Here is a 14,089-nt window from a genome sequence, read left to right as displayed (position 1 = left end):
ATTCCACACTCATTGTGTCTTCAACAATAGTTTCTCTCTTCCTGAGTGGCAAAGCCCTCTCTCATGTTTATAGGAGTCTCCCCATTGCCAACTCAAGACTTAACACTCCCTCATGTTGTATTTTTGTTTTTTGAGACAAGGGTCTCATGCTGTGGCCCAGGCTGGCCTCAAACTTGCAGGAATCCTCCTGCCTCAGCCTCCCAAGTACTGGGTTTATGAACATTAGCTACTACACCAGCTTGAAATTTTAATAACCAGTAGATGTGAGATAAACATTGTAATGGATCCAAAAGTCAGCACTATGGGCAAAAGATGACAAACTCTCTGTTGTGTTTTTTTGTTCTATCTTCTACTTACACATTTAAAAAAAAAATCAATCACTCAGCAGGGTGGTGGTGGCACACGCCTTTAATCTAAGCACTCTGGAGGCAGAGGCATGTGGGTCTCTGTGAGTTTGAGGCCAGCCTGGTCTACAAAGAGAGTTCAGGACAGCCAAGACTGTTAAAAAAAAAAATCAACCACTCATGTGATACATAAAGTTAAGTGCTTTGCAGTGACTTTACCTTCATGCTAACTATTGCCACTCTGAGGTTTGTTCCTCCAAGATCAACAGCCAAGGCACTCAGAGTTTCAAGAATATGGTCAATATCTTGAGAGATGTTCTCCTTCACAGGAGGGAAGCAGAATTTCTTCTGTAGTGGCTCTTGGAGGTCAATAGATTTGAGAAACTTTAAAATCCTTGGAACAGCATTTCCATCCCCATATATCTTTGAGCTGCAATATCAAAAAAGTCAGTTCAGTGACATGGTTTTGCCATACATGGCAGATGATACCAAGGGCACTGAAATTGGAGTCTTCAGGTAGAAATAATTTGTACTTTTAAAAATAACTTTCTGGGCTAGAGGACTGGTAGCTGTGGTAGAGTACTTGCCTGGCATGCATGAGGCTCTGACTTCAGTCTCTTGTAACATTGTAACACACACACACACACACACACACACACACACACACACACGCCACATACAGAAACATCTCCACAGTGTGTGTGTATATGTGTGTTAAAATGTAATATACATGATAAATCCCACCATGAATTTAGTTTCTGTCAAAAAACAAAAACAAAAAACCAAAAAGCTACAGTCGGGTATGGTGACATACTTTAATCCCAGCACTTGGGAGGTAGAAGGATCTTTCTGAGTTTGAGGCTAGCCTGGCTTACATAGTGAGTTCTAGGACAGCCAGGGATACACAATAGACAGATTCTGTCACCAAAACAGCAACAACCCCATAAATCATAATTACATAGAACTAAATACACTAGCATCTGGACCTTTTAACAACATTGTAACTTAGTACCTGAATTTGGGGTTTTCTGTCTTAGTTTTGAGTTTTTGCTATTATAGAAATTTTTTCTTTACTTTTCTGAGAAATCACCATATTGAAATAGAAGGGAGAGCAATCAAAATTAAGTTTTAAAAAATCAGATACATTATTTTCTAATATGTAGCCAAAATGCACCAGAGAAACATACTGTAGGGGTAGTACTATATTGTAATTAAAGAGACAAATTTTAAAATTTCTCATTAGCTTCAAAACTTCTTCATCAAACATGCTTAGGCTCTCCTATTTGGGGAAAAGCTCTCTCCTTTGACCCCTCACTTCTTTATAACTTCTCCACTGGAACCTTGGCAGAGCATTGAGGAATGTGACATCCTTGTCTTCCCTGTTAAGATGGTTAAATGGTGATGGATCAAGCTCCCCTTTATGCACTCCAAAGGCTGTATACTCACCAAGGGTACTGTTTACCGAACTGAAGGTGGAGCGCTTGTAATATTTTATCTTGGGTGTCAGCATCCCGCACATGAAGAACATTCTCCCCTAAAGAAATCCACAGACATGTTAGAATGACTTGAAGTGTGACTGTCCAAAGAAAAACAAATAGCAGTGTGTCAGATTCATAACTGAGTCCTAAAACCCAGCAGACTAAAAGTACTCCTGATAAGACTTCCTTAAGTACACAAGGTCTCTTAATGAAATCAGACAGATGAATGTTTGGTTTTGGTTTTGGTTTAAGAGACATGGTCTCACTATGTTGACTTGGCTGGCTGGCTTCTAACCTGCGGCACTTCTCGAGTCTCCCCTAAGTGATAAGATTACAGGTGTGTGCCACCACACCTGGGTAGGGTGAATTAATCTAACACTGACAAACTGATTGCCTACCTATCTACCAAGTCCATTCTCAACTAGGCAGTCATTCAGTCAACAGCCAGAGAGGGCTGGCAGCCCTTGGGTTGGGCAGACCTTTTCTCTTGGCCAGTGTGAGAAAGCATCATGAATAGCCAGGTCTCCAACAGGCCTGGCTAAGAGGAGCAGAAGAGAGGTGTCTGGAGGGAAATGAGGGGTGGAGAGCCTGAGCATGTTTGAAGAAGGGTTGGCTGAAGGGGGGTAGGTCCCAGAAGAGGCCGGAGGAATAGGGAAGACGATGAGCACTAGATATGCAGGACACACATTCATCTCCCTGATCCCTGGCTCCACTGAAGGTATGTGGCATATACATTTATATAAGTGTGGTGACAGGAAGTACAGAGACCACACTGCCAAATCCATCTCCAGAGTTCTGGGACTACTGGTGTGTGTCATTAGGCCTGTGCCACAATGCCCAGTTCCTTTCAGCTCTTGTTTGGGCCCACAGCAACTTTCAACAGCATCTCCTGGAAGTTGTTTCCTTCTGGACTCTAATGATATCAGTCTTCTGGCTTTCCTATGACATCACTGAAAGTTCCTTTTTGGTTTTCTTTTCTGGCCTCTATTTCACTGTTGAACAGTTTCCTGGGCTGCATTTTCTGCCCTATTTAGACATTCTCCCTGGGTAATGTTGTTAGTTAGTCCCCTGGTTTTAAATACCATCTATAGCAGAAGCATATTATGCTCAATATCTTTTTTTTTTAAAGTACTAGTGATGGAAATTTTAGCTAGGAATCTGATCGTCTACCCAAAAACTATTCCTCAGCTTCCCTTGCAGTTAGATGTAGCCTGTGATGACCAGGTTCTGACAGGTGTGAAAGGAAATGTTTACAACTTTCAAGCCCAACTGACCCCTCCTTCCTTTCTTCCAAATGGCTAAACACAGACTAGACCCAAAACAAAGGCTAGAACAGCCACCAAGAACACAGGCTGATTCTGATGGCTGTGGAGCTGCCACATCAGGAAGAAAAAAACCTAACTTCCTGCTGTTTAGGGGACTCTGTTACAGCAAGTGAACCGATGTCCCACTACACACCAACTATAACCACCAATTCTCAAATTTATCTCCATCTTTAAGTTTCCCTGATACAGTCCAGCTCCTCGTCTTCTCTGCTTTGATGATCTAACTGGCATCAACTGAACATGGCAACAAGAAAACTCTTACATTCCTTCCCCAATCTGATTTTTCTTCAGTGTCCCCATGTCATGAAAGTATACCCCACTGCTCAGTACAAAGTATAAGCATTGCCATTGGTTCTCTTCCTCCATTTGCTGTTCACAGGCACTAGTAAGCTTGGTAACACAATCCAAATGTAACTTCCCTATCTCTAATAAACCACTGTCTTTCTTTGGGTCACTATTGCTGTGAGGAAACACCATGACCAAAGTAACTTGGGGAGGAAAGGGCTAATCAGCTTATGCTTGCACATCAGGGTTCATCATCAAAGGAAGTCAGGACAGGAACTCAAACAGGGCAGGAGTCTGTTTGAGGCAGGAGCTGATGCAGAGGCCATGGAGGGGTGCTTCTTACTGGCTTGCTCCCACGGCTTGCCCAGCCTGCTTTCTTATAGAACCCAGGACCACCTGCCCAGGCATGACACCACCCACAATGGCCTGCCCCCCATCAATTACTAATTAAGAAAATGCCCTGTAGGCTAACCTATAGCCTGATCTTATGGACACATTTTCTTAATTGAGTTCCCCCCTTGGGCAGGAGGTCCTAGGATATATATATATATAAGAAAGCAAGCTGAACAAGCCATAAGGAGCAAGTAGTAGTTTTCTTCCATGGCCTCTGCTTCACTTCCTGCCTCCAGATTACCATCTTGAGTTTCTGCCCAGCTTCCCTTCACGATAAACTATAAGCTGTAAGAGGAAATAAACCCTTTCCTCCCCAAGTATTTGCCACAGCAAAAGAAAGCATGCTAGGACATCAATATTTTAACTTATAAAAATCTGTCTCAGTTGGGTGGTAGCTCATGCCTTTGACCCCAGCACTTAGGAGACAGAAGCAGGTGGATTACTGAATTTGAAGCCAGCCTGGTCTACACAGCAAGTTCCTGGAAAGCCAGTGCTTCATAAAGAGACCCTATTGTTGGGGGTGCCTCTCGTTTTTTTTGGTGGAGGGAGAAAGAGGGTATCTCTTTGTAGTCCTGGGGGTCCTGGAGCTTGCTATGTAGACTAAGCTGGTCTCAGCTCACAAAGATCCTCCTGTCTCTGCCTCCAAGGATTGGCATTAAAGGAGGATGCCACCAACTCAGCTCTCGTCTGCTTCTTAGCTAACGGTTTACAATCAGGCTGATCCTTCTGTTTCCCCAGTATCATGATTGTTCGTACCTTATATCCCTGGCATGGGTGGTTCATCTGCCTCTGCCTGATCTCAGTTCTAAGTGTCATCTTTTAAAGAGGCCTTTCTTAGCATTTAATGTAGCCCATCCCAATTACCTTGCAATACAATCTACATGGCACCTAGAGATCCTATTATCTTCCTTTGGGGCTGCTTACTTATCTTCCCTATCCCACTAAAATGTCAATTACACAAGAGCTCAGCACTCAGCAATCCCTACAAACTACCATGAAGTTCTGTTGGGTCTGCCCGTCCTTCTGAGTTCTGATTCAGAAAAGCATAACTTTCCCTTTTTCTCCTTTTCTGTTTCTTCTGAATGCTAGCTATAGCCAAAGCAACTTTTTTTTCTTGGTAATTTGGGCTTCCTCACTCCTTTTTCTAAAGCTTTCCTCCCACCATGAGACACTGAGAGCTCTTTCGATTGCTTCCTCAACGGCGGGGTTTCACATAGCATAGGCTAGCTTTGAACTTGCGATATAGCCAAGGACACCTTGAACTTCTGATCCCTTTTCCGAGTTCGAGGATTACAGGAATGAACCATCATGCCTTGGTGCTGGGAACCAAACCCAGGGCTTTATGCATGCTGGGTGAGCACTCTACCAACTGTGCTGTGTCCTTAGCTCCTTAGTCTGGTACCGCCAAATCCCAGTGCCTCATGCATAGTAAGTGTTCTGTTTTCTTTCTTTTTTTTTTTTTCAAATTTAGTTTATGTGCATTGGTTTGAGGGTGTCAGATCCCCTGGAAATGGAGTTACAGATAGTTGTTAGCTGCCATGTGAGTGCTGGGAATTTAACCCGGGTCCTCTGGAAGAAGCAGCCAGTGCTCCTAACCTCTGAGCCATCTCTCCAGCCTCCTGTAAGTATTTTCTTAACAGATCTGAAAGAATTTCCATCCTGGACTTATATTTTCCCTATAAAACAGGAAGCAAAGTAATATTCTGGAAATGACATAAAAATAATGGAATTGTAGGGTGGCAATGCAAAAGAATGGAAGAAGCAGCAGAGCTGGAACTAATCTCCTTAGTTCTAGGCCAATTCTTTTTCCACTAATGATATGCATTTTCCCATTAGCTACGGGTACATATTTGCACATATACGACATTAGAGCCTGACTAATGCTGATAACATTCATAGATCAGCTAGCATATGCATTAATAAGCCTACTTACACTTTCATTACATAGGACTGTCACTGAAAGGACACACACCAGGCTCAGAATCCAGACTACTATTCATATACTCAAGACACATTCAACTACAGTCTCTCTTAAACATGGCCAAAGACCATAATTATGAACCATTTAGTTCTAATTGATTTTACAAAACAATAAAAATGCAAATAGAGCTATGAATGTGGCAATCATCTGTGTTATTTATAGATATTAAGCTACAATTGGTCATTTACTTTACTCACCTACTTGTTCACAAACATGTGGCCAGATATACCTAAGTATATAAAGAGAATCAGTTTTCCTTGATAGGTTGTCTGATACCAAGTGGTCAGCCCTGAACACATACAAACAAGCAACAGTAAATGGATTCAGTGTGTGTGTGTGTGTGAGAGAGAGAGAGAGAGAGAGAGAAAGAGAGAGAGAGAGAGAGAGCAAGAGAGAGCAAGAGAGAGAGAGAGGGAATAAATCAGAAGTCATGAACTTGAGAGGGAGTGGGGGAAACAGGAGGAGTTGGAAGGGGAAGTGGTGTAGACATGAGGAAAACACAGTACTCATTTGTGAAGTTCTCAAAAAATGAAAAACAAAGTGATTTTTAAAAAGTGCATCACGGGGCTACAGAGATGCTAGTCAGCTGAGATACAGGCAAAGGTAAGCACCTGTTTCTCTTCCTATCTGGCGTGTTCCCAGGTTTATCACGGGTGTTCCAAAAGCGCCAACCTCTCGAACTCCACAGCTGCTATTGCCAATCATACAACCAGCATGGGCGACCAGCTGTATAAACTGGTCAAATGGGACATGCTTGACTGCACGAAAATTGGGATGATGCTCAATGCCCTTCTTCCGCATCACTCGAACCATCTCCTTGCTCCCTGTGAAATGAAAAGATCGAATGACTGAATGCAACCATTTAATGAATGACACAAAGATATCATTTTTATTGGCAAGTATACCCTAATCCTCATACCAGTTATTGGGAAAATAGTCACTTGGACCACTCATCACTTATCATTCCATTCTTTTGATGCTGGGGTTTTCATGAGCAGCACATACCATGTGTGGTCAGCTCTGCATCTCATCTAAGCTCACACAGTAGCAGCTGAGGGCATCAAACAGAACTTAGCAAAGTAAATATGTTTTATTGATAGCTCAGTATAAACTTTCACCTTTATTAAGAGACTAAAAACAAGCTAGCAGTTTGGGGTTTTTGTTTGTTTGTTTGGTTGGTTGGTTGGTTTTGGTTTTTGCGAAGCAGGGTTTCTCTACGGAACAGTCCTGGTTGTCCTGGAACTTACTCTGTAGACCAGGGTGGCCTTGAACTCAGAGATCGGCCTGCCTCTGCCTCTCTAGTGCTGGGATTAAAGGCGTTCGACACTACTGCCCAACAAGCCATCAGTTTCTAAGCAGGAAGGTCACAGGCTCCATAAATGAGCCGATTAGAGTAGCTTTGCCTAACTCTGCTCACATTTTCACGAATGCAAACTCCCACCTTTGTGAACTATACTCCCAAGGCAATATGGATAGGGTAGGATACCACAGTTGGTGTTTCATTTTAAAATACAGCACTTTAAAACAATTTAAAGCTTTGAGAAAAAAAAAAACTTTAATCTCCCTCCCTTCCTTGTTTTTCTTTTTGTTGTTGTGTGTGTGTGTGTGTGTGTGTGTGTGTGTGTGTGTGTGTGAGAGAGAGAGAGAGAGAGGGGGGGGAGAGAGAGAGAGAGTGTGTGTGTGTTCTCACATCTCTGTCTTCCAAGGCTGGAATCACAGGGAGGCCACCATGTCCTGCTAGCACCTACTTGTGCACAATTCCTGCCTACTTTTACATGGCAAGCTCTTAATTACTGAGCCATCTTCCCAGCTTCTTCCTTAGTTTTGGGGAGTAAGAATTTCTAAAAAAGACTTACTGTCTTATGTAAGTGTATGTGTCTGCCTGTGCAAGTTCCTGTGTACTTCGTACATGCTGGAGCCCATGGAGGCCAAGAGAACATCAAATCCTCTTGGAACTGGAGTACAGAACACTATGAGCTGCCATATGGGAACTAAAGCATTGTACACTGTACACTGCATAAGCAGAACACTTTTAACCCCCGAACCACCCCTCCATCCCACTTCTTTCACTTTTTGAAAAAGGGTCTCATTATGTAGACCAAGTTGGCCTGAAACCTTTCCCTTAGAATTAAAAACATAAGCAAAGATCTTTAGTTTTATTCCGTTTTTACTTTTGTGTATGTCTCTGTGGGGTATGTTCCCGTACATGAAGGTGCTTATGGAAGCCAGAGGGGTTGGATCCACTTTGGAACAGTGGCTATAGGTATTTGTGAGCTGCCCAACAAGCGTGCTTGGAAACAAATCCAAATCCTCTAAAAGAAAAGCACAAGCTTTGAATCCCTGAGCCTCTTCTCCAGACGTGGCCAGGAACTTTTGATCCTCTGCCTCTGCCTCCTAAATGCTAGGATTACAGGTGAGTGCAGCCACACCAGGCCTCTGCTATTCTATTCATTCTCTTTCAGCCACTTGCGAGGACAAGTGGTTCACCTGACTTAAGGCAATGACCACACAACGCTTACCAATGGACAGAAGTCATAGAGCCACCAGAAGCTGTTTTTAAAACTTTCTGTGTGGCAAGACAGCTCAGGATTCCAACTCCCTGGAAGACAACTGGTCAATTCTCTGCCTAAATGCCAACCCTCATCTACAATTATGAGAGAATATGGAGCTCCAGGAGGTCTTCTTATTCCAAGGCTTCACTTGGTTTGAGCCTAAGCCACACACACTAATCTAGTCTTCCCAAGAGTCCACCTCCCAAAAACTGCAGGCATACTGGGGCACTGAGCCAGATACTGACAAGGTTCCATTGCTCCACGGAGAGCAGAGGCATTTGCAGGGACATGACTTATTTTCCATTAAATCAGAATGCTTTTTTCTTTGAGTTGGTGTCCCAAGGGATCCTTTCCCTTCAGCTCTGAGTAGCTGGAACTACAAATGCATACATCAGGGTCCATTTTTTTAATAGAAGAAAACTATCTAATTCTAAAGTATACACATTCTGGAAAGTTATCATTAGGAGGTAAGCAGACATAATTACCTACATAGAACTATACAGAAATACTGCTGTGTTACCTCATCAAAATCTGGGTTGAGAGTCCTGTGTCTTCTAACAGAAGAGGTTCTTCTGGAGTAAGAGGGTACTATCTTAGCATTTCAGAGAACAGGTCCCACTCTGTTACCAGGAGAATCCTAAGAGCTCTGCAGGAGTAATGTCAGCCACGATAACCAGGACTTGACAATCCCTTAGTGTCTGGCCCTGCCCTAACATCTGTCTTCTGTATCTCACATTCCCGTCACTTGCCTCAGGTCTCACTTAGCACCAAAGTTCACAGCTATTAGGCAGGTGCCCAGCCATGGCAGGCCTGAGGATAGACAGGCTGGGAACTTCAGATCCAAACCACTTAAGCTCAAGATTATACTTTGAAGCATAGCTAATATAAACAGGAAAGAAAACAAAAATCATAACAAGTGTGATCTTACTGCAGCTAGTGGCATCATTACTTGCCTGGAGACACTCCTTGACCTTAACCTCTAAGGTTTATGTCTCACAGCCCTTAGAGTTTCTTTTCAGTGAAATCGGGAGGGGAAAGACGAATACGCATGAGGGCAAACTGCAGATCAGTGAGATTCTTACAAAATATTTACTTCCTATTGTTTCTACCACAGTTGACTAAAACAACACAACATTTTGATCTATAGTGAGGTAGGTAACCTTGGGCTGGGATGCATTTCCATAGGGCTTTAGTGACAAGATGGGCAAGAAAAGGAGACAGTCACAAAAAGAGGTTGAGTAACAGAAATTAAGGTTTGGAAAGGTAGATGGCATAATTTCATTTTTAAGTTCCATTACCTGCATCAATATTTGGAAACAGAACTAGGGTCCTCTTGTTAAATGAGATAAGTGCATCCAGTGTTAATTCAAACATCTTTATGGAATGCTTAATGTCAGTGGTCACAGGGTGCTGCAGTGCAACAATGTAATCTTTACATTTTACATCATCACCTGTTTAAAGAAAGCCGAACCACAGCGTTTCATTAGTTAAGACTCTTCTTGTTGTTGTTGTTTGTTTTTTTGAGGCAGGGTCTCACTATGTAGTCTTGGCTGGCCTGAAACACATTTTCAAAAGAGAAAAGGGAGAAAGCAGTTCCTGTGACAACTAGCAGAAGTCTAAAGGATGAGCTAATGTAAGTGCAGATAATCTAAGTGCCTATACCATACCAGATAAGGCAATACAGTGCACAGCTACACTCTAAACCACAGCGGCACCACACTTGGGGCTGTAACTTGAAGATGCTATCCCTACAGTAGTAGCCAGAGCACAAATGGTCTATGAAGACAGTAAGCTACGAAGGACACAGCCTCCTCTCAGGGTCTCCTCACCCTGCATCCTTCATCTTCATTCTTTGTCTACCTGTTATCTTGAAAACATATAGAAGGCAAATCTCTGATTTCTGGACTTTTCAGGGGATTTTCTTTGAAAGCAAGAGGATCCCCACCACCACCACCACCACCCACACACCCAGGGATCTGGGAATTAAACGAGGGTTCACTAATCAAGTAGCCAGCCACACCCTTAGCCCTGAGGTTAAAGAGCTTCTCTAGTCCCTTGCTAAGGGCCATTTATACAATTCATTGGTAAGGACTAAACAGAAGCTTCAGGGGAATAATTCCAGCAGTTTACTCCATGAGTGATTTTCTACTTCTCATTTACTTTCTGCTTTGTAACTTTTTTTTTTTTTTTAGTTCAAATTAGGAACAAGCTTGTTTCACATGTCAATCCTTCTCTCTCTCCCTCCCCTCACCCCATCCCTCCTCCCCCAACCCAAACTACCCCCTACCCCATCCACCCTCCACTCCCCAGGCAGGGTAGGGCCCTCAACGGGGGCTCCCCAAAGTCCACCACATCATCCTGGGCTGGGCCTAGGCCCTTCCCCATGTGTCCAGGGCAAGAGTGCATCCCTTCACGTGGGATGGGCTCTCAAAGTCCCTTCTTACTACTTTGTAACTTTTAAAAAAACTTTGTTTTAATTATTGTCATTATTAGTGAGCTGTCATATGCATGTTATGACTTGTAGAAGATGACTTGCAGTAGTCTCCTCCCATCATGTGTGTTACTGCAGGGACCAAACTCGGGCTTGGGGTCAAGTGCCTTTACCAGCTGAGCCATCTCTTCAGCTTTTTTCTTTTTTCTTTCTTTCTTCCCTTTTTTTTTTTTTTTTTTTTTTTTTTTTTTTTTTTTTGAGACAGGGGCTAACATATTCCAGGTTGGCCTTGAACTCAATATAGCTAAAGATCACCTTGAACTCCAGATCCCCTCCAAAGTGCTAGGATTACAGGCATGTGCCACCAATCCTGACTAGGTATTTTTTGTTTATTGTTGTTTTGTTTTTTAATTCTGAGAAAGAAAGCTCAAGCCATTGAGCCAGAACTATCTATTCCTGGCAGCGAAGACTGATATTGGGATGCTTAACCTATCTTTTCGACCTCGCTAATATTTTCATTGGGATCATACTAATGCTCAGGTGGTACAGCTGAATGTTATAAGTGACCTGCACAACTTTACTTTCCTGTTAACAGAATAAAAACATAAAAGTTGCTAGGGGAGGAGCAAATTGTGTCATTTGTACAAAATTTATTGTTGCCAGTTTAAAAATAAAACAAGAAGTTGGGTGTTATGTGCATACTTGTAATCCCAGCACATGGGAGAATGAGGCAGGAATGCCATAGCTTTGAGACTAGCCTGACCCATACAGTGAGTACCAGGATAGCCAGAGCTATATAGCAAGGCTGTGCCTAACAATGAAGAAATAAATATAAAAACCCCAAATTCATGTTGCTCTTTCCATAACAAAGTATAAATGGTCAAATAGGGCTTTAAGTTTGTATTTATACTCTTACTGTATTGTTTCTTTGATTTTTAAAAAATTAGTATTCTTCTGTGGGCCTGATGTGGGGGGGGGTATGCATGCCACTGCACACATTCAGAGTTCAGAGGGCAATTCTGTGAAGCCCGGTCTCTTCCATCTTATGTGGGCTGTTGGGACTGCACTGTCACGGGCTAGACTCTTGCCCTGCTGAGCCATCTTGATGACCCTGCACTCTTGCTTTCTTATGGCTACTTTTCTTTCTTTCTTTCTTTCTTTCTTTCTTTCTTTCTTTCTTTCATTTTTATTTTTTTTAGTTTTTGAGACAGGGTTTCTCTGTGTAGATTTGGAGCCTATCCTGGCACTCACTTTGTAGACCAGGCTGGCCTTGAACTCACAGAGATACACCTGCCCCTGCCTCCCAAGTGCTGGGATTAAAGGCGTTCAACACCAACGCCCGGCCTTATGAATACTTTTTATTCATTAGAGTTTCTCACTGATGTATTTTCCATGATAAAGGGAAAGCAAATGGTATGATCAGTGCAGAATGGAGTAGCATTTACTCAGAACCTATAAAAGGGACAGAAGAGACAAGTTCACTCTACCAGCATTATTTAGATGAGATCCTTGATGGCTGCACATCTATTCAAGAATAAGACAAATATAAAATGATCAATTCCTTTTCTATTGTAACATGTCTAAATTAAAAATGTAGCTAATTTGGGTTCATCAAGAAGTTCAGTGGGTAAAGGTGCATGCTACTGAGCCTGACACCTGACACAGTAAAACTGGGGACTGGAGAGGTGGCTTAGTTGGTAAACTGCTTGGTGTGCAAGCTTGAGGAACTGTGTTTAGTTCCCTAGAACCCACATAAAAAAAAAGGTTAAAAAATAAAACAAAAAACAGGTTTGAGTCAGACATGGTGACACATACCTTTTATTCCAAGACTTGGAAAGAAAACACAGGAAAGAGGAGCTCTGTGAGTTCAAGGCTGGCATAGACTGCATAGCAAGTTCTAGGCCAGCTATGGCTACACAGTCTACAACCAAAAGCCCAAAAGACAACCCCCCCCAAAAAAAACCAAAACAAAACAAAACAAGAAAAAAGAAAAAACAAACCAGGTATGGCATTACTTGTCCCTAATTTCAGCACTGAGGTAGAGGGAAATGAGGCTTTCTGGGGCTTGTTGCTGAGCCAGTTTGGCCAAATCAGTCAGCTGCAGTTTCAGTGAGAGACCATGTTTCAAATAATAAGCAATAGAGGAAAACAATGAACATCAACCTCTGGCCTCCACAGACACATGTGCACACACAAAAGTAAAAACAACAGTTTTCCATACTAAAAAATAAAAGAGTGGTGGTGGCACATGCCTTTAATCCCAGTACTATAGGAGGCAGAGGCAGATGGACCTCTGAGACGGAAACCAGCCTCGTCCACAGAGTGAGTTCCTGGACATTCAGGGCTGTTATACAGAGAAACTTTGTTTCAAAAAACCAAGAAAAAAATGTAAAAGTACCCTAAGCTCACACTGGAAAATATCATAATAAATTAGTTTTACCTATTTTCTAGCCTTTCCACTATTAGAGCCATAGCTCCGGGTAACACTGAGTGCCTGTAAACACACGTGCACATGTGGAGACCAGAGGGCAACATCGTCCTCCGTTGCTCTCCACCTTACCTCTTGAGGCAGTCTCTCTCACCAAATCCAGAGCTTACCAATTCAGCCAGACTAGCTAGCTTTCCTGTCCCCACCTCACCCCCACCCACGCCATGCTAGGGCAAAGGCACACCACCACAGCTGGTTTTTTGATGTGGATTCTTAGGGATCAAACTGATCAGGTCATGCTTTTATGCCAAACATCTGACCCAGTGAGCCATCTCCTTCTCCTTTCCCCATTTTTTGATAAAGTAAGAATTGTGCTCACAGACAAGTATGATACCATATGCCTATAATCTCAGCACTTAGAAGGTAGATGCGGGACGGTCAAGAATTCAAGGTTATCCTGAGGTGCATAACAAGTTCAAGACTAGATCCTGTCTCAAAAAAAAGAAAAAAGAAAAAAAGAAAAAGAAAAGAAAAATGGAAGGCCAGGAGGTTAAAGTGCTTAAGTCTATTGACCTGGGTTCAAACCCTAGATCACAGTGTGACTCCAGAAGTTTGTCCTTTGACCTCCATACATTCGCACATCACAATTTTAACATATACACATATGCATATGCACACACAATAAAATTATGTTTAAAAAAGTAATTGATTAAACAAATTAATAAAATTATTATTTAAAAACTTCATCAACACATATATTAAAAACTGTTAGGGGCTGAAAAGACGGTGGCTCAGTGGTTAAGAACAGTAGCTGGTCTTCCAGAGGTCTTGAGTTCAATTCCCAGCAACCACAAGATGGCTCACAATCCTCT

The 14,089-nt window shown here is 42.4% G+C and overlaps 1 protein-coding gene across 1 annotated transcript in view; it reads right to left on the bottom strand.

Moving 5' to 3' along the window:
* The window catches only part of Gne (glucosamine (UDP-N-acetyl)-2-epimerase/N-acetylmannosamine kinase), a 33,776-nt gene that overhangs the window by 9,313 nt on the left and 10,374 nt on the right, over nucleotides 1-14,089 (bottom strand). Inside the window, 4 exon segments of the mRNA NM_001246709.1 lie at nucleotides 564-774; nucleotides 1,791-1,878; nucleotides 6,418-6,630; nucleotides 9,657-9,809. Of these exon segments, the coding sequence (NP_001233638.1) occupies nucleotides 564-774; nucleotides 1,791-1,878; nucleotides 6,418-6,630; nucleotides 9,657-9,809 (665 nt within the window).

Source organism: Cricetulus griseus, chromosome 2 (genome assembly GCF_003668045.3).
Source record: "Cricetulus griseus strain 17A/GY chromosome 2, alternate assembly CriGri-PICRH-1.0, whole genome shotgun sequence".
In the NCBI taxonomy this organism is placed as follows: domain Eukaryota; kingdom Metazoa; phylum Chordata; class Mammalia; order Rodentia; family Cricetidae; genus Cricetulus; species Cricetulus griseus.
Note: the sequence above shows the minus strand (reverse complement) of the source record. Positions and strands in the feature narration are given on the sequence as shown.